Source organism: Alligator mississippiensis, chromosome 1 (assembly GCF_030867095.1).
Source record: "Alligator mississippiensis isolate rAllMis1 chromosome 1, rAllMis1, whole genome shotgun sequence".
In the NCBI taxonomy this organism is placed as follows: domain Eukaryota; kingdom Metazoa; phylum Chordata; order Crocodylia; family Alligatoridae; genus Alligator; species Alligator mississippiensis.
The window spans coordinates 6,493,469-6,508,143 of NC_081824.1; the positions used below are offsets into that span (position 1 = coordinate 6,493,469).

Below are 14,675 nucleotides of genomic sequence, written 5' to 3' on the forward strand. Positions count from 1 at the left end.
CAAGGGCCCTCTTATTCTATGATTGTAAACCAGTCACAGAGTCAGACTTCTAACAAATATGTATTTATATTCCTAAGCCTGTGTTTATACATGGACAGCTGTCTGTAGTCTTTTCAATGGTGAGAAGTTTTGATTCCATTAAAGTATTCAGTCAAAGGATAACTAAAAATCCTGTATTTAAAGAAATACTTTTGCAATAAACACTTAATGGCAAATGTTTTGCGGGTTTCATCTAGTTGTTAATTATTTCATTGCTGATCATTTTCGCAGGTTACAAACTTTAGCAAGCATGCTTAAATTCATTTAAAAAAATGACCTAGAAATAATTTTTGAGATTTAAAAAGTTAAGTGATGTAATATTGTAGTAAATATTTGAATTTGAGTATTATGCTTAGCCTGGGGTTCTGGAAGGAAAATATGAGCGAGAAGGTCTCAGTGGACCAGAAGGTCTCAGTGGGAAAGGATAAAAAGATCTGCAGAAATGGAAGATTGTGAGTGGAGAAAATCTAGAGAAGGGACTGCAAGATAGTAGTAACAGTGGGGAGGATTTAATAAAGAGTTCAGTAAAGCTATTTTTGTTTGATATGACTTCTTAAAATGTATCCATTTAAAATATAATCTAGTATTCTTTTACATTTTAACATATGGTTTACACATCCTGCAGATTTTGCCAGAGTTTAAAAATATTTTTTCTATAGGCTATCAGGAAAAAAAATCAAGTTTTTAATTTTTTTGTGCAGATTTGCATTATTTCTACCTATGAAGTACCCCTTTCAGAACAAAATTCAGTGGTGTAAACACCTGAGCTTCCCCAAGTCAATCAAAGAGACACTAATTACCAGGAATCCTGGTTTTCTCTGATAAAAAAATTCCCAATTTTCAGATTTAAAAAAGTAACCCAAATCCACCTTTTTCCGTGATTAAAATGAAATGTCATTAATAGATAGATAGATAGTGGGTTACTTTTTTTAATCTGAAAATTGGGGATTTTTTATCAGAGAAAACCAGCAACCTGGCTCATTACTAAAGTCCCAGTTTCTTCCAATACATGCCCTGTGCTCATCTACAAGAAAGAAGAATTGTCACAGATTTTAAGGCAGAAAAGGACCATAATGAGATGGTCTGATTTGCACAACTTTACCCAATCATTCAAAATGCAGACCCCATAATGTACGTCTGAATTATAGAATAATCTGTAGAAAGTCAGCTAATCTTGACTGAAAGAGTACAAGAAAAAGTCTCAGCTGGTGTGAAGTCAGTGGAGCTATATGACAAGTTATGGCAACCAAGACGGCATGATGGAAAATATGCAACACTCTTAGGAAGCTATTCCAATATTTAATTATCATCAGCTTTAAAAAATGCATCTATTCCTTTTTGGCATATTTCTAACTTTATTTTAGGGCCACTGGATCCTGTTATGTCATGGTCTATGAGACTCTCAGAAGCCTTCCCTTGGTGCCACTAGCCTGTAAATTGCAATTAAGTCACCTCTTCACATTTTCCTCGATGAGCTAAGTAGGACTGAATTGCTTAAGTTTCTCATTGGGAAGCATGCTTTCCAGATCTCTAAACATTCTTGTACACCTGAACCATCTTTAGTTTCACCCCTCCTATTTAAAGATGGATCAGTGGCGATGCATAGAGGGTGCCCGTGCACCCTCTGAGATTGGCCGTGCACCCCCTGGAAGTCCAGCCGTGAAACTGGACTTGCCGGCAGAAGTGCACTTCTGATTTTGCTGCTGGTTTGTCGATCGGCTTCTGGGCGACCCCCCCCACCATTGGTAATCAGTGGCTGGGGGACCCCCCCACATCGGCGACTTGTTGCCTCCCCAGACTCGGGAGGCAGCAGTTGCCTATAAGATGAATAATAAAATTGGACTATACCAACGTCATATACAAAGGTTCTTGCTTCAGCTGGGCTCATGAAGCACCCTTGTACCCCAGCCTGCCCCTCCGCAGCATGTTGAGCCAAGGGAAGCAGCCCCGGGCTGGCAGGCTGACCCCCAGAGCCCCCTGCCAGCTGTGGGTGCTCCGACCAGGGTCATCATGCTGTGGTACCAGATGAATGCGCAAATGGTGCGCCTCAAGCAATAAGCTCCAGTTTATTGCTTCACATTAATATGCACATGTAGATGCACCCTCTTAGTCCTTTTTGGTTCAGATGTTTACACTAGAGAACATAGTATGAAGCTCTTGGCACACTGTGCAGAAAACAAGAGGTGAACTGTGCATTTGGAGCCGAAACAAGGAAAAAGGGGAAGAATATGAGAATACACGTGCAATCACATTAGACAAATGCAGAAAAAATGAAGGCAATATAAAACAAATTAAACATAAGCTCAGCAGCCTTAATTTATAACTATCCCCATTCTTACTTTGGGATCATGTTCACGTATTTGCCAGCAGATGGAATCATAAAGGTAACAGATGAATGTCACTTATTAAAAACAACACTGTGCCAGCAGCTCAAAAAAGTTTGTGGCATAGGTACACTATGGTTCCCCAATGTCATAGGATCTATGATGTCTATGGTTCCCCAAATGTCACTATGGTCTAATGTCACTATGGTTCCCCAAATGTCATAGGATCTAACATCTATGAATCTATGATTAGTTCAATCAAGACAAGTAGGAGGCACGAAGAAAAATTCAGAATTAGTGTACTCATAATGGAGCCCTCCTTGTGCAAGCAGGCAGATTGTCTGTAGAGCAAAATGTGGTCAATTTTCTCCGATTTTTTTTCCTATGCTGGTAATATTTTGAAAGAATGGAAAGAGAAAGGTGTGAAAAATATGAAAGATCTACATTATATTTGATATGTGGACCTCTATTTGCTCAGATTCATGCTGTATGTGTAAAGGCTTAACTCAGTCCTGGCGGGTGTTTGCACGCCCACAGAAAACCATAATTCAGTGGCTTCAGGCAGCCTCAATCGCAGAGCTAAACAATACAGGTATGAAGGTCTTTGAAGACTTGTCTCTTTCTAAATTGGGCCCAACATCCTCTTGTCTTGTGGCAGGGCTGGGGGAGCCCAGCATGTGAGAGAACAAAGGGGCCTGCCTGGTTATAAATAGAGACGCATGCTGAAGCTCAGGGGAGAAGGGGAGGCATGGTCTGAAAGAAACAGACTGTAACTTGGTCACGGAAGACTGGGTGCACGTACAAGGAATAAGCTGGGCCTACTGAAACCTTGGGGGAAATGCTATGCTTTAGGTAAGATAATAAGTATGTAGGTTGAGTGCTGTTTTAACCCTTTTCTAGCTGACCACTTTGTTCTGTGGATAAATAAATAACATATAAAGCGGTCGTTGGCTGTTCCAGTATTTTCATGCTGCTTCTCACGTGTACAGAAGAGGTTCTGCTATATTAAATTGCCCATTGTTTTTGACATCTTTCTGTAAATCCCAGTCGACTGCACTATCCTGGATAATAACACTGGTGTATTGTACAATACCGCAACCAACGACTGCCCGTCCGAAAAGAACTACTGATGGCTCTTTCTGGGTCAGCCGCTCCTCAGCCTCTTGTAGGCTCAGTTCAAGTGTAGTAACTCATATAGTTTTATCTGTATCTGAATACTTATCAAGATCACAAATGCCAAGGGGATGCATGACTGGTTATTCCTTTCCTCTTCAAAAAAGATCATTTGAATTTATCTGTCTTTGTGATCTTTCCTGGATAATGAATTCCACTGCAGATGTGAAGTTCAGTTCTGTTGCCATTAAGCCCAAATGTATAGCCTATAAAAATCTCTGGTTCTTTCAAAACAAAAAGTCTCTCTAGAGCCCCTTAATACCACTTTTGAATGTTTGGGGGGGCAATGGATTTGATTCAAGGAATAATTCCATTCTATCTAGAGGCAAACTGTAACACGTGAGCTATATACAGACTGTACTGGTATCGTAGACAGAACTGCTAGTGCCACCTTTACTTAAGGTTGGCCAACACTTATCATTGTAAGAACTGTTCAGTTTCTTAGAGATGCCCTCAGTTTTAATAATTCCAGCTGAAATCCATCATGCTAGGTACCTGTCTCAGCCTGGACTGTTTTTGAAAAGATTTAGCAAAAACTGTTTAGGGAATTTTGGAACCCAAGATTAAGGGAAAATGCAGTGCCTTGTTCCTGTTAACAAGAATTCTTACAATCTAGAGCTCGAGTGGCCAAGTGTTTTGAAGAACGGCTTGAAACTTCATAGGGGAATTATGTTTCTATTAGGAACATGCTTTTTGTTTTTCCTGTGGGGAAAAGCACCAAATTTCATCATGTTACTTGGCTTTGAAAAATTTCAGTTCACGTAGGCTCAGCAGAAATGTGCTAGTTTTACAGCTGACAGGTCACAAAATGTAATTGTAAACAGGAAATTACTGAGGGACTGTATTTCCAGTGAGGACCTGTAAGTAGGGACCTACCCAGATTTTGCAGAAACTGTGAAAAACAATGTTGTCCCACGATTGCCATGAAATCTGGCATTGGCTGCGATTTCCTGCAAAATCAACCGAAACCCCCCGCAAACCAGTAGTGAAGTAGATTCAGTGAAGGTGCCCTCCACCAATCAGTAGTGAGAGGCGGGGCAAAGACAGCAGTAGTGATGTAGACTGAGTGAATCAGCAGCCGGGGTGAGGCCGCAGCAAGGGGTGAGGCTGCTCGTTAACCAGCAGCAAGGGGTGAGGCTGCTGGGGCCTCTGTTCCAATCAGTGGTGAGGGGCATGGCCACTGCAAAATGCCCACGAAATCAGCTCTGCACGCCACGAAAAACCCGTCTTGCTGCCACTTAGGTAGGTCCCTACCTATGAGGAATGGCTGTTAACTATACCCTGTTTAACATGCTTATCACTGACCTGGGAGAAAATATAAAATCATTATTGCTAAATTTTGCAGATGACAAAGATTAGGGGAAGGGTAAATAATGAAGAGGAGAGATTCCTGATGAAGTGATCTCAATCATTTTGCAAACTGGGCACAAGTAAACAATGTGTGTGCTAATCTAGACATCCGTAGAATTGCACATATAGTAACAAAAAAAGTAGGATAACCTTCAGGAACAGGGACTCTCTCCTGAGCAGCTGTCACCCTGTGCTAGAATTGGTGCCATAACGCAATGTTTCCGAACCTTTTGCAGCCCAAGGCACATTTACACTAGTAACATTTTTCCGCGGCACACCTGTTAAGGCATTCCCCATCCTCATACCTATTGTAGCTCATCGCTATGGCAACATACTGCAGCACACACATTCATTTCTGACGGCACGCTGGTTGGGAAAGTGCCATAGTGGATAACGCCCACTGTGACCAGAAAGGTGATCTTTGGATAAATAAATGGAAATGTGAAGCTTGAATAGAGGTTACATTGCTGAAACAGGGAGGATATATTACTTCTGTATTTGGTCCTGGTAAACCACCACTGGAATCGTGTATTCACAGCTCATCATGTCTATTGATAATTGGAGAGGGTTCAGAGAAGAGCTGTGAGAATGGTTAAAGGACTGGAAAACCAGCCTTCTCATGAAAGACTCGAGGAGCTCAATCTGGTTAGTTTATTAAAAAGGAGGCCTAGGGATAACTTGATCACAGTCTAGAAGTCCCTACATGGAGAATACAAATTTGATGAAAGAAGGTTTATCTTGTTTAAGCCAAGGCAAAACAAACTGTTAATGGCTGAAAGTTGAAACTAGACAATTTCAGCGCAGTAATAAGATGCAAATTTGTAACACTGACGGTCAACAAGCATTGGACCAAGTTGTTAAAAACTGTAGTAGATTCTCTATCACTGGAAATTTGTAAATAAGAACTGATCTTTTCCCCCCTGGAAGATATGTTCTACAGAACATCAGACATGAAAAATACAAAGATTCCTTCTGGTTTTATAACCTGTAAATCACACTATGGATGGCTACATACTATGACTGGTTGCAGGATGTCAAATGTTTCTACACTGGAAAAATCCACCCCAAGGCACAAAGGCTAGCAGACCTGGCTGTGAAGAAAAGCATCACAAAGAACAGACAACAATCCCTGGAAAACTCTAAGTCTATTTTGGATAGGATCCTAGAACTGGATGAATAAAGATCCATGCAGGACCCTGGATGAAAGACAGGAGATAAATTCACATCCCTTCTCCTTCCTTTCACTCTCCCTGCAACTAGCCTTTTTTCCCTCCTGAATTTGATTTCCTTGATTTCTTTTCATTGTTGTGTTTGATATGTGGGAATCCAAGCAGTGTGTTTACATCCTGATCTTTTCCCTTTTCTGAGGTATAGTACTTCTGTTCTTGTTTTGTAGATTGGCATTTTGCTAACATATACCCATAAGAAGATTTACTAAATGTAATTGTTTACTTACTAATAAAGTGAAAAGATTCCTTGATTATGGTAATCAGCTAAAATGCAAATCTGTGCCCACAAACTGAATTTAAAATTAGAAATGTAATTTTTAGATCCCCACAGCAAGCTTCAATCTGTAGAATAGGTTGTTTCCAGACTTTCCTGAACTATAAATAATATTTTTATCTAATTAAACTACTATTTTATCTCTTGGAGCCAATAGGAACTGAGGCTGCTCAGTTCTCAGAAAATAAGTGTAAATAATATGCCAAATGCACCCACTACGGATTTATCAATTATTCCTGTAGCAACTAGAAGCCCTAGTTATGGACCAAGACCTTATTTTGCAAGGTTCTGTACAAACAGACAACAAAAAGACAGTTCTTGCCCCCCAAAATCTAAGACAAGTCATAACAAAGAGTCGGGGGAATATAAGGAAATAATAAGACGAAACTGGTCAACATGATGATGATTGCAGTTCAAAGATATGATCAATTGCTAAGCGTTTCTCAATTGAATAAAAAGGTCAAGGGGAGACAAGGAAAATCAGTACTGATGAGATTGCAGATGAAAATAAGTTATTTTTGGCTACATATACTTTAAACAAAATTCCTCCTCTCCTATTCAGCACTTCTAATTTTTAATAATATCTACTGATGAAATGTCAGATTCTCTACGGAACCAGACTAAATAAGAACATTAGCTCATTATTCTACTGATGGCATTCTCTTCAGGTACCTACGTTGTGCCCCTTTCTGGTGATGGCTGCCCGTGTTTTAGAGCCTGCTGTGCACTTGAAAACTAGGCCTCAGTGATCACTACAGTTAATTAAAAGGACAGCCAAAGTGCAAACTGTTCACCGTGGAAATGTAGGACCCGGTCCAAGCTGTATTTTGTTTTGCTTCGTATCACTAAGAGTGTCCAACACTGGATGCTCCAGAAGAAAATGCAAGAACCCCATATCGGGCAGGTGTCAAAGAATTTGCCTCCCTCTTCCCCACACCCCGATAGGTTGCATCTCAACCCCTAATAGTTAAAAATTAATACCCCTAATAGTTAAAAATTAACTGAACTCCTGAAGTATGAAGTTCTTGTTCCTCCCCGCTTCCTTTTGCATTAACTTTTTAAGCTCTGGTATTCTTGGCATTGCTATAAATATCCAATCCTTAGTAAGCTCTAGGTCTGAACAATATCACATGGCAATTAGTTCCAGAGTCTAATCATAGGCTGAATGAAAAAGCAGTCCTTCCATTTTTCATTAGCTACCTTTCCATTTCATGGAGAGATCCTTTGTTCTGGAGACGGAAGCTCCCACTCATCAGGCCTGTCCTTATATATTTATATCATGCCCCCTTTTATCTCAAACACAAACAATCCCAACTTTTCAAACTCCGTGTGCACCCTATGAGCCCCTTTAAAAATATCTTTGTACAGCCCCTTAAATTCTGAGCGGTGGACCTTTATTTTTCTGTGGCTGCTGGATTTTCTTTGCAGACACTTGGGAAAATTTCCCCCTCCCTGCCTTCATACACTGGTTCGTCAACCACATGTAACAATACTAGGCCTGGGCTTGTCTTCTAATAGCAAGCAGTGACACGACTGTTCCTGATCAGGACAGTCATCCTTAGTGCATGCTTAATGCAGGCAGGTGTTGCCTCTTTTGTACGCGTGGGTGACGTCACCACAGCGCGTGCTGCGCGTCGAGTGTGTGCGTAACGAGAGAGGCAAAGATTTCTTTGGGTGATACGTTTTATTCGACCATAAGGGCAACAGAGTTAGACAAGCTTTCAAATACAAGACATTCTTCTTTGGGTGACGTTAGTCAGCGGTTCTCACCCTTGTTAGACCCACGGCATCCCTTGGAAAACACCAGCTCTTGGTTTTCACTGCTGTTTTGATTAAAAAATAAAGAAAGAGAGCAAGCGTTTTGCTGCAAAGAGCATGACACGGCAGAAGGTTGCTAATAGTATGGATTCCTATTTGACATCTCTGGGTTTATCTCCTGAATTCTGTTTGCACACCTAACAGTGCTAACTTTGTGTGGTGTTCCCCAACACCCCTGAAAGGATTTCGAGGCACCCCAGGGTGCTGCAGCGCACTGGTTGAAATCACTGTTATAGAGAATATGCAGCGAGCGCTCTGGACGTGCACGTGCCGTTCCACCGTGCCTGTGGTGTACATGTGCGGGCGCCATCATCTCTTCCTACAGCCACATTTGGGTGCACGTACCCTGAGTGAAAGACAGCCGGCAGGAGAGCAGATGCATGCGTGTACTGACAGCAGAGCCCGAGACGCGGGCATGCACCGACGGCAGGGCCCGAGAGACGCACGCTAGGGCTGTGCGAAACACTACTGTTTCGTTTCGCCCGGCCAGTGTTTCGTTTCATCCTTTTGTTTTTGAGGTATGTGCATGTACGAAGAGCAGTACCTGAGGCACACACACGTACCAAGAGCGTTGCCTGAGGCGCACACGTGTACCAAGAGCAGCACCCGAGGCACATGTGTACCAAAAGCAGTGCCTGAGGCACACGTGCATACCAACAGCAGCACCTGAGGCACACGAGCGTACCAAGTATTGCCTGAGGCACACGCGCGTACCAAGAGCGCTGCCTTGAGGCACACGCACGTACCAAGAGCAGCGCCTGAGGCACACGCGCGTACCAAGAGCGCTGCCTTGAGGCACACGCGCGTACCAAGAGCAGCGCCTGAGGCACGCGCGTACCAAAAGCAGTGTCTTGAGGCACGCGTGTACCAAGAGTGCTGCCTTGAGGTACACGCGTGTACCAAGAGTGTGGCCTGAAGCACGCGTGTACCAAGAGCACCACCCGAGGCACATGCGTGTCCCAAGAGCGTTCCCGGGATCTGCACACCTGTACCAAGAGCTGTACGCTGAGGCACACGCGTGTACCAGGAGCAGGGCGTGGAGGTGCACGCGTGGTGGTGCGCCCGGCCCGCCCGTGACGCGGGGGGAGGGGCGGTTCCCCCCCCCCGCAGCCGTTAAACGGCCGCTCGCTCGCGCCCAACGGCCTTCGACCCTCCCCCCCCCCGCCGTCAGAGCCGCAGCCGGAGGGAGATGACCGCCGCGCCCCGCCGCTTCCTCCGCACGCTCCTGAGCGCCATGGGAGACTCGTCCTCCAAGCTGCCCGGCAGGGAAGAGGCCCCGCCCGGGCGCAGCGACCGGATCCGGGTCTCCGGTAGGGGCGGCCGCGGGGAAAGGAGAGGGGGGGAACGGAGAGGTGGGGAATGATGTCACGGGGAGGGCGCTTCAGGGCGTGCGCATGCGCAGTGCGTGTTCTTCCCTCCTGGAAGATTGGGGCGCATGCGCGCTGCTCTCCCCTCCCGCTTCATGGCACAGGTTGTGCGCATGCGCTCGGAGCCTTGGCGGCTCCGGGGGAGGACGGCCTGGCGTGTGCGCGTGCGCAGTTGAGGTCCCTGAGGCTTGGTGCCCCTTCGCTGGCAAGGGCGCATTGGGGAGCCTCGCAGGCCCCAGTGCGGGCAGAGGGGCCTGTCATGGCCCTTCTTGAATCCGCTGCTGGGATGCCAGGACTAAAGGGGCAGATCTAGCTTGACTTTTCCACAGGGAGCAGCACTGAGCCAAGGAAGTTTTGCACTCTGCTCTTCCTGTCCCCCTTATGTTGCAATTAATTATACAATTGGCACAAGCAATCATAATCATAATAACAATAATAACATTATATTCATTAACACGAGCAATAATAACATTATGTGAATCAGCACAAGCAATAATAATAATAACCATTAGATTGATTAACACAAGCAATTATACTACTATTATATTCATTAACACAAGCAATGTTGGAGGGTCGCTGTGAAGCGTGGGTAGAGGAGCACTTGGAGAAAGGGAGGCCAGTCCAGGCTGCCCGGGCACATTTAAAGTGGCCTGGACAAGACAGCTGCTGGGCCAGTTCCCCCCCCCCCAGTTTTTTACACTGTAATTTGGCAGAAGCATTTAGTGAATTTGTACGGGATGGTACGGAAAACTCCCTCATTTTATCTAGAGTAAAATCATGTGACCCAGCCCTCTACGATTTTGTACCTCAGGCGTAACCTGGTACCTGTGTCCTCATCGCCTGAGCCTACAAAGGACTGTAATAGCTAAAATAAGATGTTAAATCATCTAGCAATGAGGCAGAAATTAAACACTTGAGCATTTCATGTTTACACAGGCCAAATTCCTGGATCAAAATATAACTCACCGTGGCCGTATCTACACGAGACACTGACTGCGCAGTAGTGTCACATGGCAGGAAGTGTGATGCAAGGCTACTGCTGCACAGTCATTTAGTACTTGTTTATCCACAAGTACTAAATGTATAGTATAAACAAGTACTAAATGAGCGTGCAGTAACAACTAGCATTGTGTTACGCAGTTAACAGCTGCACAGTCAGTGTCTTGTGTAGACATGGCCAGTTTGACCTTAATAGGCTGCAGAAGGTGCTCATAGATATTCTTCATTGAAAGTTGTATTTCACCAGGTTCTACTGAAAACTGAGTTTTGATGGTCTTTTGATGCGTAAATCCTGTTGGTTTGGCAGTCGTTCTCTCTCATATATTCCCATTCCCCCACAAAGGGGCTCCTGGATCGTTTCTACGTGAGAAGCAATCCTATTTTTTGCTTTTAACTCCCAGAACCTGCTTTGTAAGAACTGTGTGAGACTTGAGTACATCAAAACATAGACTGTCATGTCTATGGGTTTTTTTCTGTGTTGAGGATTTTACTAATCTAGGCCATGAAGTGAGCAAGATCCCGGACCAAACCTTCAAACAGTGCAGTGTATTAAACTAATTTCTGTGAAGTGACTGAAACTTGTTTGTACAGGAATTTTTTTGTGAAAAGTTTCTTGTTGCATATTCTAAGTATGCTGCACAAATGGTTTAGTTTGTAGGTGTCACTGGTGCTTGGAGATAAATATGATGCTTTACAAGGTTAGATAATCAATGTTTTCACCTCTAATCTACTCACAAAAACATTCTGACACAACCTAGCAACTGAAACTAATTCTAAAAAAAATACATTTCAGCTTCATTCTATTTTGTCACAAGCAATGGTGAAATCAAGAGGAGTGCTGCTGCCTCAGATTTCCTTCTCTTTCAAAACCGCGCGGACTGTGACAGGTTTATGAAATCGTATTGTAACTGACATTTCACATATTTCTAAAGTTTCTCCTACGACCTTTCATGTAAGCCTTTGTAAGTTTTTAGCTAGTTCTGGCTTTAATTCACTTGCATATATTTGATTGTCAATAAATTTCTCAGTCTAGGAAATTGAAGACATTTTGCCGTTTTCATTTCCTACAGTGGAGCAACTGAAATTTGGTTCTGAAAATCAGTTCTGTAAGAATTTCTTTTACAGTTTGCTATAAAGTAAAGCTGTGTCCAGGGTAAAATTAAATATCTACTTCTACGTTCGCTGATAGAACATTGTTTTTAAAATTTACTTCCCTTGTTATAGTGCATCAAATGTTGATGAAAAGTTACAACTTAGATTCTGTGCGTGTGGGTGACTGTGTGTAGGTGCATGTGTCATGTATCAGTTATATTAGTGTCTAGGATCATTGGGTCCTGGGTAGAAATCTTTTGCCTCTTCAGCTTGATCAGTCCATGTATGTATCAGGTAATCTACTTATATATGTATCTGATTTAAATATAATACGCTTAACTGTGTAACACAATGCTAGTCCCAATGTCATGCCTGTTGCTTATACTGTAAGCAACTGGTTATCTGCATATTAATCAACTGCATACACTGCTTAAGTGCATAGGATTTTTCAGCCTCACTGTCTGCTGTATTGCTATTGTACTAGGAACAATGAAGGGGAAGCAGCTGTCACAGGGCTGCTTCTAATATGAAGGGAGCAAGTCAAGTTTCAGGGCTGTTAATACCACAGCATTGACAGGGTAAGCAACGCTCCTTATAGTTTCATAGTTGGTAGGATCGGAAGGGACCTAATCAGATCATCTAGTCCGACCCCCTGCCATGGGCAGGAAAGGATGCTGGGGTCAAATGACCCTGGCTAGGTGATTGTCTAGCCTCCTTTTGAAGACCCCCAGGGTAGGAGCATGCACCACTTCCTTCGGAAGTTGGTTCCAGCCCCTAGCTGCCCTGACTGTGAAGCAGTGCCTCCTGATGTCTAGTCTGAATCTACTCTCAGTCAACATATGGCCGTTGTTCCTTGTTACCCCCGGTAGTGTTCAAGGGAACAGGGACTCTCCCATTGCCTGCTGGTCCTCCTTGCCAAATTTATAGGCAGCCACCAGATCACCTCTCAGCCCTCTCTTGTGGAGGCTGAACAGGTTCAGGTCCCATAGCCTCTCCTCGTAGGGCCTGCCCTGCTGCCCCCGATCATGCAGGTGGCCTCCTCTGGACCCTCTCCCTGCTGTCCACATTTCTCCTGAAGTGCGGCGCCCAGAACTGGATGTGGTACTCCAACTGGGGCCTGACCAGTGTCTCATAGAGTGGGGGGAATCACCTCCCTGGACCTGCTTATGATGCATCTGTGGATGCATGACAAGGTGCAGTTGGCCTTCCTGACTGCGTCCCCACATTGCGGCCCATGTTCATTGTGGCATCAATAATGACTCCGAGATCCTTTTCTGCCTCTGCACTGATGAAAAGGGAGTTCCCCCGCATGTAGGTGTGCTGCTGGTTCTTCCTCCCCAGGTGCAGCACCTTGCACTTGTCAGTGTTGAAACACATCCTATTATTATCTGCCCACCTTTGTAACCTGTCCAGACCTAGTTGTAGCCTGTCCCTCTCTTCTAGCATGCCCACTTCTCCCCACATCTTAGTGTCATCCGCGAATTTGAACAAGGTGCTTTTCACCCCCTTGGTGCTTTTCACCCCCTCCTAAATGGCACAGTGCTCTCAGTACCATGGTTTTAGCAGACCTGGAACGGACTACCATCTTTTTCGAACAGTCAGTTTCAGGGCACCTATGAGAAGTCTTGCAAATACAGGTAAGTGCATAGCCTTTTGTCAGACCTGCAGCTATGCATTTATAATAATAGGAGGTTTTTAGTGGGCAACTTGTTTGCAGTCTCATGCCGGTTCTTTGGTTCTGTCTCTCTACAGTCATCACACTTGCCTCATCTATAATCTATGATGTAGGATGGAGGGGTAGTACTTCATTCCCAGGACACCAAGGTGTTAAATCCAACTTCATTTTTCTCTCCCTTTGCATGCTCCAGGGACGTAGAATAGGAAGCGCTGCTGGATATAAGGAGAGGAGATGATATGAAGGCTCCACATTGGGGTGCGACTCTCATATGAATCCCTGTTTAGATAAACTTTTATTGTGGTTGTTTTTTGTTCATCTCTGTAACCGATTCTGATTTGTTCATCTTGAAAAAAATGATGTTTTTACTTCTGTTGAATCATCATACTAGCTTTTGGAGAGTTTTAACCACTTCATCAGAAAGGTCAAGTCATCTATAGTTTACAGAAATGTTAGTACATGATGAATAGAGAAAATGTTACATCTGCTAGTTAAATTTACTAATTAAACTTGATTGAATGTTAAACATGAGTCTTATGAGGAAGCGACTTCACTTCCCATCAGCTTCACTTTCCAGTTTGAATCTTAGCTCAGGGTTTGATTGCTGCTTCCCAGAGGTTGCTTGTGTGTGATCTTTCTGTTTCAGGTCCCTGTCTGGGAATTTTCTTTTTCCCATCCTTTATCTGGCCTATCTAAATCAACATTTTGTGGTAGGGACTATCTGGTTTAGCTAGTGGCATAATGCTAAACAGGATATGCTGCAGTGGTTTAAACCTGCTTTGGGTTAACTTTACTTCCGTGGGTTTGTTGATTTAATACTAATAAATTGTAAGGATGGAAGGCACCACTGACCATCTAGTCTGTATCTTTCTTCCTGGAGGGGCTGCTCCTGGTGTGGCTGCAGCCCTCCAGGTTCTGCTCGGCTCTTCCCACCTCCAGCATCTCCTCCTCCTGCCCCTGCTGTGCCGCTCTGGATAGCAGGTAGCTCAGGGAAGTGGCCATGGGGATATGCGCTGGGTGCCACATGCCTAACTAGGCAGGGAGGAAGCTGCAGTCAGGCGGCTCGTGCCCCAGTGTGTGGGGCTCCAGCTCCAGGCTGCCTTCCACCCGCTCGGCATGAGTAGCCACCTATGGGCAGCTCAGTGCATAGAAGGTGGCTGGGAGCTGGAGCTGGAGCCCTGTGTGCTGGGGCAGAAGCCACCCCGCTGTAGCTCCTCCCCACCCCCGCACCTGTCTGGGTGTGTGGTGCCCGGCACGCATTCCCACGGCTGCTACCACCGTTTCCCCAGGCTACTTTCAGCCTGGAGTGGTGCAACAAGAGAGGAGGAGGAGCTG

The 14,675-nt window shown here is 44.4% G+C and overlaps 1 protein-coding gene across 2 annotated transcripts in view; it reads left to right on the top strand.

Moving 5' to 3' along the window:
* Window positions 1-9,339: 9,339 nt before the first annotated feature.
* The window catches only part of MSRA (methionine sulfoxide reductase A), a 461,625-nt gene continuing 456,289 nt past the window's right edge, over window positions 9,340-14,675 (top strand). The window contains exon 1 of one of the 2 annotated variants that reach the window (XM_059728466.1): window positions 9,340-9,517. In XM_059728466.1, the coding sequence (XP_059584449.1) occupies window positions 9,397-9,517 (121 nt within the window). In that variant the 5' untranslated portion in view covers window positions 9,340-9,396. The remainder of the gene's footprint in view (window positions 9,518-14,675) is intronic. The other variant, XM_059728454.1, reaches the window with a different exon arrangement.